The sequence below is a fragment of the Tachysurus vachellii genome, chromosome 21, assembly GCF_030014155.1.
Source record: "Tachysurus vachellii isolate PV-2020 chromosome 21, HZAU_Pvac_v1, whole genome shotgun sequence".
NCBI classification, from domain to species: domain Eukaryota; kingdom Metazoa; phylum Chordata; class Actinopteri; order Siluriformes; family Bagridae; genus Tachysurus; species Tachysurus vachellii.
The window spans coordinates 8,649,685-8,665,324 of NC_083480.1; the positions used below are offsets into that span (position 1 = coordinate 8,649,685).

General features: G+C 35.0%; 1 protein-coding gene across 3 annotated transcripts in view; it reads left to right on the top strand.

Moving 5' to 3' along the window:
* nhsl3 (NHS like 3) overlaps positions 1 to 15,640 on the top strand; it is a 41,409-nt gene that overhangs the window by 15,916 nt on the left and 9,853 nt on the right. The window contains exon 1 of one of the 3 annotated variants that reach the window (XM_060896925.1): positions 1,812 to 2,241. The exons of the other annotated variants lie outside the window; for them this stretch is intronic. Within the exon in view, the coding sequence (XP_060752908.1) occupies positions 2,130 to 2,241 (112 nt within the window). The 5' untranslated portion in view covers positions 1,812 to 2,129. Of the gene's footprint in view, positions 1 to 1,811; positions 2,242 to 15,640 lie in introns of those variants that run through there. 3 annotated transcript variants of the gene reach the window in all.

Consider the following 15,640-nt stretch of genomic DNA (forward strand, 5'->3'; position numbering starts at 1 on the left):
AACAATTATGCCGGGTCTTTAGATACATAAAAAAAGTGCCCATAAAAAACCCACAGCATTCACTTTTTGGTGCTATTTAGATGTCTGGCTGCATTTTAAAGATAGCAGTTACCCTTTATAACCTAGAACAAGAAAGCCATTCTAAGTAAAGCACCATGCACCCCTGAGGGCATTATATCTTTGTCATGCAATATCCACTTCTTCAGATCACAAGCCTACTAAAATAACAACGTGCATTTTCTGGGCAGGAAAGAAATCAATAGAGGAGAGACAATTTATTGGAATGGAGCAGTGAGAGGACTGAAGAAGGCTGGCCTTCTGTTTATAATGTAATGTAAACTCATAAATGGGCAGCATTTAAGGTGTGTTTATGTTACATGTCTGATTGCTTGATTTCCTTCCTCAGATCCAGTATTTCTGAGGTTGTAAGACCAATATACATCTATAATGTGAACAGATCCCTTCCCCACAGGCTTCCAGGTTCCTAATCAATAATGTCACGTGCATGTCTATGCACCAGTACGTGTGAGAAACTCAATCACTGCACTAGTGACAAAACATCTAATCGTCAGCAGAAGTCATTTCAGACACTGTTATATTTTATATTTATTTTCAAGGAATTTGACTTGGAGTGAATTTGGCAGTTGCTCCATTAATACAGACTTAAATGAAATCAATAAAAATACAAGACATAAAAAGATACGAAACATGCAATCGCATGTAAGGACAGTCATGACAACAGACTGAACAGAGGTGTAAACTTTATAAAGGTCACATCAGTACAGATATTTGCAGAATTACAGACAGTATAGGATATAGAATGGGAGAATCATTTCACTTAGCTATGTCAGCATGGATTTAATCAGCCATTAGCTTAAAACGACCAACATCTATAAGCTAGCTGCTCAATCACTGGCTGTCAGTTACTAACCGTCACACTTTTTATGTTTTCTAAAAAAACACTAGGTCCTTCTTGGACCTGGTGTGTTTGTATTGAGATACTGAGACACTTTAATTGCATGTAGGTATTTCAACAGACTATGCTATATCAAATGGCAAATGATTTTCTACTGTTTTACTGGTTTCTCAGCAATGTGGAGATTACTTACATATGTAATCACATCTTTTACATTTTTATTTGTAAATATAATGAAATTTCTCTATTTGAATATGATATATAATCCCTAACATGTGCAAATAAGTTCACAATGCTAAATAACTGCCTCACTCTCAAATACAGTAGAATTAGCCATGAAAGTTAAATCAATTTAATATCAGTGGTAATGTCATTATGCCTAAATTACTGAAAAGTACACTTTTATCTCAAATATGTACCATTTGGATTGTTATTGTTTCTCTATTTAGATGAAGTATGTTGAGAAGTGGTGCATGTGGACATGTTTACTAGTTAAAGCAGTATTTTCACATGTGCCTTTTTATCGCAAGTATTGGTGGTGGACTACTGGTTATGAAAAGAGCACACCTAGCTAACAGATCAGGGATGTTCGTGTGAAAAAGCACAACATAAAAGGATTGACTAAGTAGGGCACTGAAAACTGAAAAGCATATTAGATTACCTGACCACAGATAGGGAGAGAGAGAGAGAGAGAGAGAGAGAGAGAGAGAGAGAGAGAGAGAGAGAGAGAGAGAATGTTCTAGAGAACAGAGAATAAATGAATATAATGATTGAATGACAGGACAGAGGAACATCCATGAACACTTGTGATTACTTTGATTTTCCTCTAAATACTGGTTAAGCTAAACTGCTTAACCTGAAATAAGTGTATACAGTACTGTATGTGTGTGTTATCAGGGGTGGGTAGGGCCAGAAAGGGCTGGCTGCAATCCCTCCTTCCTCACTAGAGCGATCCGTAACTGATCACCACTGAAAGCAGAGTGTTCTAAACAAGGAAGAGAGGGTGGTGTTCATATACACCATGCACACAAGCAGCCTGCATTGTTGGCACTGCACATAGTGTGATCGCACTGTCCTGCATCTGCAGCTGGAGTAGGGAGTCATCAGGGAGACAAATGAGGAGCTAAAGGAGTAGGAGGTTCCAGATGTGGCAGATCTCATGTACACTTTGGAACCAATGATCTAGTACTCTTGGGGAAACTACAGTACTGTCATGGGAAACCCCATCAGCAAAAAGAAGGCAAAGGCCAATTTTATCACCAACCATCACTCAAGTAAAGTTAAGGCTTTGTGGAATATTGGACATGTGGACAAGTTAAAACCAGGTAGGAACATGGAAAGTGTTTGTTTTGGGACAGTTTGTTTTCTTATTTTCTGTTATACCTAGTAATAACATTGTGTTTAGTTAAGGTAGGATAAGATCAGGAAATGCTAACATTTTTTGTACAAAATGAAGTCTGATCCTAATCCAGAACAAATCCATACAGTTACTAAGTTAACTAAGTACCAAAATATTTTACATCCATAATGAAACTTGGGAGAGCTTGAAAGTTCAACAATACTGAAAACTAATGATCTCATGACATGACTGTGGTGGGTTAAATGAAGAAAATTAAATATAATAATAATAATAATAATAATAATAATAATAATAATAATAATAATAATATATCTTTTTAAAAATGCCGCTTCCTTTACATTTATAGCGTCCATGTTAGCAGAAGGACTCACCCAGTGCCTTTCTGACCTATAATTAGCAATGGCTGTTGTTAATGCTGTAGAATCCTAAAGTAATCTCATTTTATTGTTACTATACAATATGCATGTATAAGCTCTTTGACTTTTGTGCATTCATCCTGCAACATGTGCAAGTTTTCATATGCTTACACATCATTACTCAGCTCTACAAAGGTAAGACAACATCAGCAGTTCCACACAGGTATTCTGTTGCATCATGATTTTTGTGATTATAGTATTCGAAAGTCTAACCAAGAAATATGAAATGTAATTATTATTATTATTATTCTGAAATGTTATTATTAAAATATTATGCTATTATAAACGTTGTTATTTTTTCTGAGCGAGTCAGACAGGGACTCATGGTGTGTTTTTCTTTTTTTCTTTCTCAGATTTTCTCTCTCACAGCTAAATAATAGCCAACAAACAGGTTCGCACTTAGCAGGTCTTCTCAGGCTACTAAAGCCATTGTCTTTCTATCAAAGTTGCTGTTTGTTCTGTTTTGTTATGTCTCTTAATTAGGCTTATTTACAAGGTGTTTTGCTTCTGATAGACAGTACGTCTACTGTTTTAAATCTCGAGATCTGTGAGCTTGAAGTAAACAGAAAAAAAGAGCAGATATATAATCACACAAAGAGAACAGTTTATGAATACAAAAATACATTTTATTACTGTCTTTGCCTTGAAGCACACTGTCAGTCCCAGCTGTAGCATTTAGGCCCTATGCTTTCATTTACTTTACTTTCAAATCGGACTCAGACTACATGTCAAAACAATGACGTATTTTTAACTGAATATCTTATTATGACAGAACAGGTAGTATAGTATTAGGGTTTGATTCAATACTTAGAGACAATACTTAAAGAGCAGTGTGTGGAAATGTGAGGTTTTTCCTGTGTTTTCACCACTCAGTTTCCACCAACTGTCTGATTGTCACTTATTTAAGGGAAAACTATGACCTTTCAACTAGGTTAATGTGTAATAATAATAATAATAATAATAATAATAATAATAATAATAATAATAATAATAATAATATTATTATCTGAAAATAGATTTAAAAAAAATGTTAATGGCAGCACTTGTAGTGTATAGATGTGTCCTCTGCTTGTCTTTGTGTGCCACATTCAGAGAGAAGGATTTTATTTTCTCAAGGGCTGAATACCGCTCAGATACCTCACACATGACTGAACACAGCAGAAGGTCTTGTCAATATGAAGATCCTCTGATTCTTGCTGTTTAAGCTTTAGAACATTTACAATGTTTGATCATTACAATGATCACGTTGATCATCTAATGATGAGCTTTAATCAGAGGTTGAATAGGCGTTAAGTTCTTAATGATGACAGATGACTTTTAAAGGTCATGACTGGTCATGATATACACAAAAACACTGTTGACATTTTATCATTATTTTTGACTTAATTAACATTAATGCAATTTTAAAAAATTTAATTAACTAAAAATAAAAAATAATTGCAGAATAGTGATAGTATTCTTTGAGGTTAATCTGAAATTAATAATATTCATTTCATACACTCACAATGATACACAATTATATCATAATAACATCCAGTGGCTGTTTTCTATATTCCACTCTTCAGACATAAGTATGTTCTTAGTCATGGAAGAAATAAACATTCTGCTAATTATATGTTTGTTACTGCTAATGAAACAAACATAAAATGTGTCATAAGTACCTTGTTTTCACTTCTAGTGTATTAACGCTGATTTAATAGTATACAGTAAGGACTAACGTACAGCATTTCCCATTATCTCTGACTCATCTTTATACTCAGTATGTACAGATAAGAGAGCTTGAATGCATGAAGAGAATAACAATGCTGTGAAGGGAAGCCAGAGAAAAATATCAGGGGGATTTATTCATATTTATTCACTGTAGTGCTGAGTCTAAAGACCATCAGTGAGCTGCATCAGTGCATTTTATCCAGATATTCTGTATAAATGACTTTTGCAGGATGTAACAGAATAATCTGATGACCCTGAATTATACGTAACAAATCTCTATATTTGAACATGCTAAGGAAAGCAGCTTACTGTAAGTCTTTGTTCAACAGTGATGTGACACATGCACATCTGAAACAGTTATGAGTAAGCCATTAAGGAGAATGACTAGTCATTATTGCTCAGTCCTTAAGAGCTATTGCTTATAAAAGTAAGCCGTTACTGCAAGGTTTTATAGCTGATTTGGGAACCAATATGCATTACCCTAGTGGGATGCCACAAGGTATGTTACTAAGCACTTAAAAATAAGTTAAGCTATGATAGACACGTTTTGAAAAACAATCTTATATAAAGGCACATTGTTTCATTGATTTTATTTAATTATAAATTACTCAGTATAAACAAAATACTGCCAGAATTACAGCTCATGACAAACTGAGTGAGAGTGAGAGTGAGCGTGAGAGAGTGAGCGTGAAAGAGAGGGGGGACTTTACTTAAGATTGTCTTGACACAATTATTATTCTGACCTTATTTATCTCCGGTCAAAAAGCATATGACTTGAACAACAAATGTTAAAACAAATGCAATGCTCCACTGAGGTCTCCTTCTTTGTGTCAGAGGGTCTGCAGGTCATTTCAGAATAAATAGAATAAGTTATATTCTAATTATATAGAAATGATAACAAAAAAAATTAAATTGGTATCTAGTGTACTTTCTTCAGTTTAATGCTGACACAAAGGGCCAGCAAGACAGTGACTGTGAGAAATACTCACCGAGCAACCAGCTGGACCGAGGCCTGTTCTTAGCTATGGAAATGCACTCAAGAATGAGACAGCCTGCTGGTTAATTTGTTTTAAGATTGATGATGCCTTTTAATGAATGTTTAAGATCAACACTTCCCCACACATGTTTTTCCTCACATAAAAAAACATGTATTTTCTCACCTGTGATAAACCCACCCTAAGAAATCTTCACAATGAATCACTAAAGTTTTAGGTTTTAAAAGGATATGAATATTATAATGAGGTGAATAAAGAAGACTACTAAATAACAAAGTAGTTAGAGAGGCTTATTCACTGGAGCATCTTAATGAACTTACAATACAGAGAGGAAAACATCCAACTTATTGCAGCTCTAAAAGTTAGCAAGAAACGTTACTATAGTTTGCTTTTACTTATTCAATTTTCACCCCTTCAATCCCCACAACTACTTTCATTTTGAGAGCTAACTTCATGGATGCCTGAGGAAAGTGGATGCCTCGGGCCATAAAGGTGTCCACATTTTGGCATCAAATGTGTTCACAAAGGGCAAACCGGCTCCAGAGTTATAATATAAGCAATGGTCATAAGCATGAAAAAACATGACCCATTTTTGTCTAGTGATTTTGTCTTAGACAGACATTTGCTCCTTTTCACACCCCGTCACTTTCTTGCGTTGCTTGGTAACAAGGCTAGCCTCGACCTAGACCTATTCAGTACAACAGTATGTTTTAGTTAGCATTTTTCCAGATAAGATTCATGGCTATTAATGATAACATTTTAATCTCTGTCTTCTGTCCTTGAGTATTAACTTGCATAAAGAAAAAAAAGACTTGCATAAAGGGTGGTGGTGGTGGTTGTGGTGGGGGGTGTTATTGCAGGACAATGCAGGGAGTTTTACCTCTAGAGAAAAAGTCTGGTTATATATATTAACCCTAAGAGGATCTTTTAATAATTTTTGTATGATTTTAAATGTCCATACAAAAACCAGAAATGATTTTTACTCTGGAAATCATGCCAATATATTTTCAATAAGCTGCAGTACATTTTTACTGAGACTAACCACTAGTCATTAATATTCATAAAACAGACCTCTAGTACTGCAGTACATTACACAGAGACATTAGCTATGTTAGCTATTAGCTTTATGAATCTAATGTCGGGAAACGTTTTGCAGTCATACTGAACCGGACTATCAATGCTTCCCAAAAAAATTAAGCTTTCTCTGTAGATGAGTGCTCTGTAACTTTGCTTCTGTGCTTTCTGCAACCCTGATCACACTACTACTGTAATATATACTAGTATGTGTAATATATATAATATACTAGTATGTGTTCTGTATGACGATTTACAACCACATACAATAAATCTCAAAATCTCCCATGGATCTCGATTGTGATGTACATAAATCCAGAAACTCTGAACAATTCAGTAATTTTAGTTTTTCTCAGCATTAAACTGAAGAAAGTAGACTAGATACCAATTTCATTTTTTTATTATCGTTTCTATATAATTAGAATATAATTTATTCTATTTATTCTGAAATGACATGCAGACCCCCCCTCTTTATTGTTTTCTTATAGATATTAGTTTATCTATGTGTATTTACATGTCTATTTATTCACACATTGTTTGTAAAGGCTTACTTGTTTTGAGTAATTAAGGTTTGGATTAAACCTATTTAATCTGAGTGATTTAATTTAAGATTTAATATCTATAAGAACACAATAATTAATAAAGCCTAATGGCGGGTTGTGATTTTCAGCTTTGCTGAGCATTATTAGTGGCCTTGAGGTTATTTCCATAATATTTCAGCTTAACAGAGATGCAGGAGATTTCACACCTAGAACTGACTATTATTAAAGGAATAGAACATGACAGGATATGTTGCTGTAGAGCTTCCACCATACAAGTGCCTGAGAATTACTAGTAACTATACAAAGGATAACATATTACAATGACCACATTAATACAAACCTGTGTTTAGAATGACAGATGCTGCTCCTGACAGAGGTTATCGAAAATGAATTTCTACCTTTTGGATTCAAGGATTCAAAAGCAGCGATGTTAAATATGCAGTATAAATACACATACACCACCTTGGAAACCCTTTGCTTTTGAATGACATTTAGAAATATTAGCTGGATATTTTTAGATGAAGCAAAGAGAACGAGTGCTTAGCTAGAGAAAGGGTTTCTAATACAAAGCCCTCTGTGCCTGGCTGTAATGGAGCCCTGAGCAGCCACTTCCTTTCCTCCATTAGGCACAAATTGAGTTAAGATATTAGACTCCAGGAGACAAGACAAGCACCAATTCATGATAATTTCTGCATTATACTCGTTTAAATCACACTGACAAAGCATCGCCATGAAGATATACTTGAAATATATATATTTTATTTATGAAATGTAATCCAACACCAGACCTCTTGTCTTACTGTTAACCTCCTGATTTAGTGTCGTATAAATGGTTGAGTGGTGACTAAGGGAAATTCGGATGTTAAGGGTCATTTGCTTTTCACTTTTTCTCACATCTCTTGTAAATAGCTTTGCTGACTCTTTAAAGCAGAACTGCAGTCTGCAAGTTTGTCTGCTTACCTGTGAATGTCAAAATGAAGAGTTTCAGATCTAAAAGCCTCCAAAAGGAGAATCTAAAAAAAAGGTTGAGTTTCCAACTTTTAAACAATTGGAAGTTTAATGAAAGGGTGAGGGTTGTTTTAACAGCATTTTGTATTGATTTCATTATCTTTAGTAAAGGCTTTATCCTGGGACATTTTAGATGCGATGCAGGACTAATCCTGGAACACATACACACACTCACATTCACACATACACACACACAAATTTAATAATAATTTAATATATTGCTAATGTATTGAGGCAGAATGAATAGTCTCTGAAGATATATCTTAATTTAAAGATTTAATATGACATTATTTGGCAGCTCTAAACCTCTCAATTATTGTGTAATATATAATATGTAATATATCCACTATATCTACTGTTGAGTTGCACCAGAAGTGAGTAGAAAATTGTGCATTTGAAGGTGGAGGAAAACACTGAGGAAACACAGAAAGCTCAGGGCTGAACCTGAACCCCGGATCAAGGCTGTATGTGACAAAGTATGATCTAAATCCCTGATAAATCTGATGCCAGGTTTATTTTTGTGTCCTGACACAGAAAAAGCGCAAATGTAGTTGTGTAAAACATTCCTTCAGCACAGTCTGTTATCACACTGCTCTCTGTGTCAGGCAACCTCCACTGAGTGGACAGAATATTAACCAGTCCACTGCACACTGCCAGTCATTAGGACCATTTGCATCATAATTTCCTGTCATTAGATCCATCTGCACAAGCTGGGGTGAAATGAGATATTCAACAGGGATTTTTTTATCGTTTAAAAACCTGTTTTCCTCAAGTATAAGTGACCAGATGGAATAGGCTATTGTGCTATAGATGAAAAAGGCAAACAGGAAAAAAATATTGCTTAGTTTATTTAAAGGGATAATGGTGAGGTTAGATTTCTGGAGCAAATGGGAATTTGATGCATTTTGTGGGTTTACAAATGGCTGCGAGTTCATTGTGGCTCATCAGAGGAGCAAATAAAAAAATAAGCTACTCTGATTATTTTTATGTAGATCACAATATCAAACATGAACCATAATGAAATGTGTGTGTCCTAGATAAGAATCAGACAATGGCCATTAGCCATAAAGATATCTAATGTTGATGTTAACAAGGGAATGAACACGTACTTATACACAGGTTCTGTTTATCATTAGCATAAGTGGGGGAATTGAATTTTCCTCTACATCTCCATGTAAGAAAGATTCACTGTATTTTGCCAAGAGCCCATGGGTCACATGAGAGATTTTTTTTTACTTTCAGAGAAACAGAAATAAATAAAGAAATAAACTGTTTTAGAGCACATGCTGCATTTCTCAAAGATTCCAATTTTCAGAACTACTTTTTATTCCAGGTTTGGTTGAACTGCCTGATTGCAGTTTGATGTAAAAAACAAAGATAATTAGTAATTTATATTCTAGCTTTATTCAAGTAGTCAGATCTGTAGTTTATCCATAGACCATAAGCATGTGACTTTGTATCTTTTATATTGTATCTATAGCTTTCTATTATTTTCCAACAGCTTTGCGTTTTCATTTTTATCTAATACACATCTATCATACAGGAGGACATATTCAGCAAAATGTGAACACCAGGCTTTCATTTAACTGTAGATTGTAATGGCAGTAGACAGGGTGTGGTTTCATGCTTAAAGCTGAGCTCCTGCACTTACTTTCCTTGTGTGTTTTATTGTACTGTGAGAGTTTCACTCCCATTACTCTTACAAAGCTTCTAATTCAGTGTCGGAAGCTGAAGCACTCCATTAACTAGTGTCAGATGATCTTAAAGCTATGATTTGTTGAATCCAAATTTATCTTTGTTCCACAGAGCAGGTCACCTCACAATTACAGGGTCTTAATGGCTGCATAGCTCTCAGCTTTCTGTACTGGTGTTTAATTTTAAGTCAGAGTAACAACCCAGCTGTCTTGAAGACATCACAAGCTTAAAGTCTTGTCTGTGTAGGGTTAAAGTTTACATCAGATTACATCAAAAGCAGTAAGGAAAGACCAAAAGTCTACATTTTAATATACCTAAAATAGCTGTGTTCCATACCACTTTTCCTTTTTTTAAGTGTCGTGCCTGCAGTGCCTGGTGGTACTGTATATATGGGCTAACGGGGTTAAGCCCTTCCTTTCTGTCTAGGAAAAAATGCATAAAAATAAGGTTTAAGTTTGGCATCAACATCATTTTATATGTTGTTAACAAATGGCTTTTTTACTTTTAGGGAACCAAGCATGCTGTCACCAACAATGGTCATTAGACAAAAATGCACAGAATAACATGAAGAAGGCAGGCTGATACTTGCTTCATACAAGATTCAGACAATCATTTACAGTTGTTTAAAGTGAATAAACAGGGTTAAACCTCCTTGCTTTGGGTTCCTCCTGGTCTAATTTACTCCTGCTTTCCTGACACATCAATAACATGTTATCAGCAGTGATGAAAAGGTCCAAGTGAATACAATAGCACGTAACAGGAATGAAGTAGATCATTATTACAACGCATACATAGTGCCTTTAAAGTACAAATTACACAATGGGACAATAACAGAACTGTAGATTTTGTGCATTTGCACAGTATTCACAACTTTTCACACTGTTGTTCACAAGTATTCACTGTTTTCCCAGCTTGCTGTTTTAAAAGAGAAACATCATAATAACAGACTTGAAACACTTGATTTATAAAAGATGAAGCATGGACCTGCCATGTGATGAATGACATGTGTTCCTGTGTCTATATGTACTTATCATTCATAAGAGTAGCATCCAGTTACTGATAGTTTAAGATACTTATAGACCTGTCCTATTAAATATCACAACCTTCATGAAGCACTGTTTGTGTCTTTGGGGTTGAGTGCAAGTCCTCTCTGGATATTAAAATGTAACATAAGATATAAACAAAAGGGGACAGAAATAAAATAAAGGAAATGAAGTCTGCTAGTGTGCAAAAGCAAAGTCACACACTAAAAGATCCATAGCCTGTCCACAATAGCTTGCTTTGGGTGTTTATAGAGGCTGTAATTATTCCTGAATTAAAGTCTTTCTTAGACTGCTAGATGCCTACATCTGCATGGAACAAACATTCAACAATCATGGAAGGAATTTCGTATATTATTTATATCCTTGCAAACACTTTCCACTTTTATTGCATCTGGACATTATTGCCATGTGCATCACCAAGTGGCAGACTTTTAAATGGAACTCAACACAAGCAGATTTATAAGTTTGTTTGTGTATTCAATATCACACAATGACGAAAATGTGAACTCCTAATCCCAGGATTAAGAGATCAATCTAAAACAAGCAAAAAATGTTGCATGCTCAGATGCTTCTGTTTATCTACAATGTAAACCCTTTATCTATGCAGGTATGGACAAAGTTTAAAGCTTTATTAGCTAACTCACTGGATGCATGAAAGCTCCATTGTACTTGCCCAGTCTCATGTTGTGTTTGCCCTGGCCAAAAAAACAACTGAACTGAAAGTATGTAAGCAAATTTATTAAGTTCATTAATACAAGCATTAGAAAATTAGAAAATACTTGAGAGGGTTGACTTCATAAATTCATAGTCATAGTCCATATCATTACCTTTTCCTGATGATAAAGAGACATCTCTCTCCGTGCTAATGAAGCATGATTCCGTTCGTGACACAAAGCCAGTGTTTATGAGCTGTGCTTTTCTCTGGTCACTACATAAAAGTGAAGTAAAAACATTATTTGAGATTCTTGTTTTATTGATAATATGTTTAAATGCAAGGTATTTATCCGTTGCATTGTACTGTTTTTTTCCTCAGGGTTTTCACGTCCCTGCATATTCCTGATTGTCTTGCATCCATCCTAGCTAGTTAACCAACAACTAACAGTCAGATCACATCCTTATTTTGTGTATGTAGTGCAGAAGAAGATGGGATTTACCACAGAAATAACGTGCTTTGGAAGTGTGAATAAAAAAATTGGAGCTTATGTTATATAAACTGCCTACTGAACATTTTTGTATGCTGGAGAACTTTAAATAGAACACCGATATATAAATCCATGGCCTGGGCTTATATTTTATCCTCCCCTGATATAAATTACCTGCTAAGAATATTGAGGCTTAAGATCACTGAGAGACAAATTGACCATCTTTATTGATTACATCAGCACTGTGGTGTTTGGGGGTTATAAACAAAAACAAGTCATGAACCGAGACAAGACTGGTTGTTTTAGAGATTTTTAATAATAAAATGAACATAAGTATTTAAAAACAAATGGGTAAAAAAGGTTAAAACAGCCTGAAATAACAATAATAATAGAATAATATAGCAATTTTACTTTTTTTTTAATATTCAGATCGAAATATACAATGTCGAATACAAAAGTGTTCTTGATTATATAATAGTTTAGGACTGTTGCATGACACAAGGTGGTTAAAAAAAATCATCGTCTCCAAAACAACATTCATTTTTAAAAACAAACAACAGACCATCAGTGGAGTCTGACAAACATCTTTTTTTACTTGAATTTTACTGCTACTTATATATTTTTATTTATTTATGTAGAAAGATCGAGAACAACAAATGGTCTAAAGCGATACAGAAGTTTACTGTATGTTCCTTTACAGTAATGCTCTCAAATGTTTTTAAGGTGCCTTAAATGGTGATCCGATACATGAACGGACTAGAAGCTAAACTGTCATCATACTGACTGACAACAGCCAGTAGTGCTGTTAAACCTGTGAAAAATAAAATAAAAATTGAATATGTACAGTGGTGTATGGAGAGGAAATGTTAGACACAATGAGTGCGATGGAGGATACTGCAGGTTTAGTAGGTTCCACTTTGAGAGTTTGGTGTCAGACTATATATTTATAGGCTAAATAAAGCTAGTGAGTTAGTCCAGTTGATTTTGTTTATTTTTTCCTTATTCTTTTCTTATTCTTGGAACATCACACCAAATACTCCCTGGCATGCAATCAAAGATTTGTTTATGCTGGCATAATGACATAATGTAATCATAAAATAGTTAGTTTAGATTTTTTCCAGTTACACTATATTCCCCATGAGAGAAATGTTTTTTCCAGTGCTCAAATTAGCTCTACCGCCCTAAAGAAGAAAACACAGTCAGTGGTTCAATCCTGATTATAAAGTATATAATCAAAATTGGCCGAAAATGAGATGTGGCTTTCTGCAGCATTCCTGAGATATACAGCATGCACGATTTATGCAGCGCTTTATCTCAAAGCTGAGATGCACAAGACATCTTTTAAAGCATTTTAGCAATCTGATCAGTATATTTTTACAGAACACTGCTTCATAAGTGATTGGATGCCCTTCAGATGTACACTAATAAATTAAGTAGGTGCAATATTAAAGGAATATGCCAGCAGGTTGGAAACCCAAACGCTACACACTTTGATCCCTAGTACAGTATATGGGTGTTTAGGTTGTGGTTATCATCACCATCAGCCCCTGCTCATCACATGACCTTACACAGATTCACTGAGCAATCACACCTGTTCTGTTTCCTCTAATCAGAGGTTCTGCTTTGCCTTCCATAGCCTTGCTCAGTGCCTTGCTGTTTTTGCTTGTACTGAGACCCAAAACTTTATTTATAATAGAAATACACTACGACGGAAGTCTAATAGAAAGTAATTTAGTAGCTATGACACTAAATTAAAGTTAAAGTCTTATGATGAAACCATTGTGATTAAATAAATCTTACCAAAGCTGTTCCTTCGTAGTTTAATCCACCGTTCAACTGCACTGGAGCCATTCAGTGACATATCTTATTAGTCCATCTCTCTGTATAAAGTAATATCATAATGGATGAATATTACAGTATTTTAACCATAGTGCTGTTCCAATCGCAGTACGGTTGGTTACAAGGTGTTAAATCTTTTTGCATCTCTGACACTCGTGCCAGCTAAAAGGCAAATCACAGGATTATATTAATGCACTCTTTCCAATATGTTTTGTTTTTACAGTAACATATTATACAGGGACCTGTGTGGAAGATGCTGCATATGAACATAAATTCTTAATAAAATGGTGAAGGTTTCTGTGAGCTGTTTATGTAGCATAAATTTCCAGTAACAAATCCAGCAGTCCAAGGTAAAGATGCAGCTAATTTTATGGATGGATAAGTATAAAGGATGAAGTGTTTTGCTACCATGATTAGCTGATTGTCTTATTTGTTTGTAAGTGTTAACATGGGCCTTATTGTTTCACAACATGTAGTTGTGACTAATTCCTAACTTAGAGCTCTTTGACTGAGGAAATTAATAATTCATTCTATGAATATATTTTCCATAAAAGTTTCATGTTTGTACCAATAGCGGTTCTTTCATTATGGACATTTTTTCCTCATACAGGGAAAATAATGAAATGCTTTACTTCTTCTCCCAGAGGCTACAGAACTGGTAGATAGAGATAGGGTTAAAATAATACTGGGACATTCCTTTAGATCATGTGTATAAAAGGCATTACAGTAAAACCATTCACCATCCACGTTCCAGGGTGAGTCACCAAAGGAAGGATTTGAGAGAAACTTTAAAAGAAAATGAGAACAGCGGTGTGAGTGTTTTCAATCCAATCTTGGGTTGAATCTGGGTTGTATTTGCAGTACATCAGAAGCCACATCAGTAGAGTTTTTAGTCTGAGATATTTTGTGATTAAAAAAAAAAAAAACCTGCATAATACCATGTGGAACATTTTAATGCTAGAAAGGTCAATATTGATTGATTCTCAGTCTGGATGCAAACCAAGCTGAAATGTGACTCAGAGATGCACAGAAGACATCACTACCAGTCAATGTCACAAATCTAGTTATTAATAGAACACTAGTGATGAAGCTTTCAGCCTTGAATGTGTTTGTGTAGGAGTTCTGTGACGTTCATAATATTGTTTAGGATTGCAGCCAGGTCACAGTGAGAATAAACAACTCTGATTTATTTAATGCTGATAATAATTGGATGTGCTGCTGTGGAGCAGGCTGAACTAAAATAAGAAAGCCTGATGATTGAGAATTATTACTAAAGAGTCACTGTGGAGGAGGTAGTAGGTCAAAGATGCCCTGATATACGCAATATATCTCCTTCTATTTGCTAAAAACAAATTGTTTTTGAAGAAGAATGATTTCCAGAAGGTAATATATGGGAATAAATATTGTCTTCAGTTTTTCACCTGGCATATATATATATAGTGTAGTGCAAGATGTACAAAACAGAAAGCATTGTGTGTTTCTCATTGGTTTATTACCTTTTTTACTGATATCTGTATAACAGAGTGGTCTCCTGTGTTACTCCAGTGCAGTTAAAGGGCATGTTCACAGCTTTCTGTACATGTAAAACACACTGGATTGTGAAGATCCTAGAACAATGCACTAACACAATGGACTCATGGACTGGGATTTTTCCAGACAGTGTCTTTGGAGGGTGGAGATCTGCTTTGTGATGAGCTCAGACTCAGAGCTCATCTGGCTCCTTTTCATCACCAGCAGATGTTCCTCTAACCCACTACCTCAGTCTCAGAAACGCTGTCTTATGGGAACACGAAGACCTCACCAGACCTTTTGCTCTCCCCTAGATAAAATTGTTCTGGTACTGTAGATGTTGTTGTCCATATTGATATAAATGGAGTTTGGATAGAACATATTTAATGAA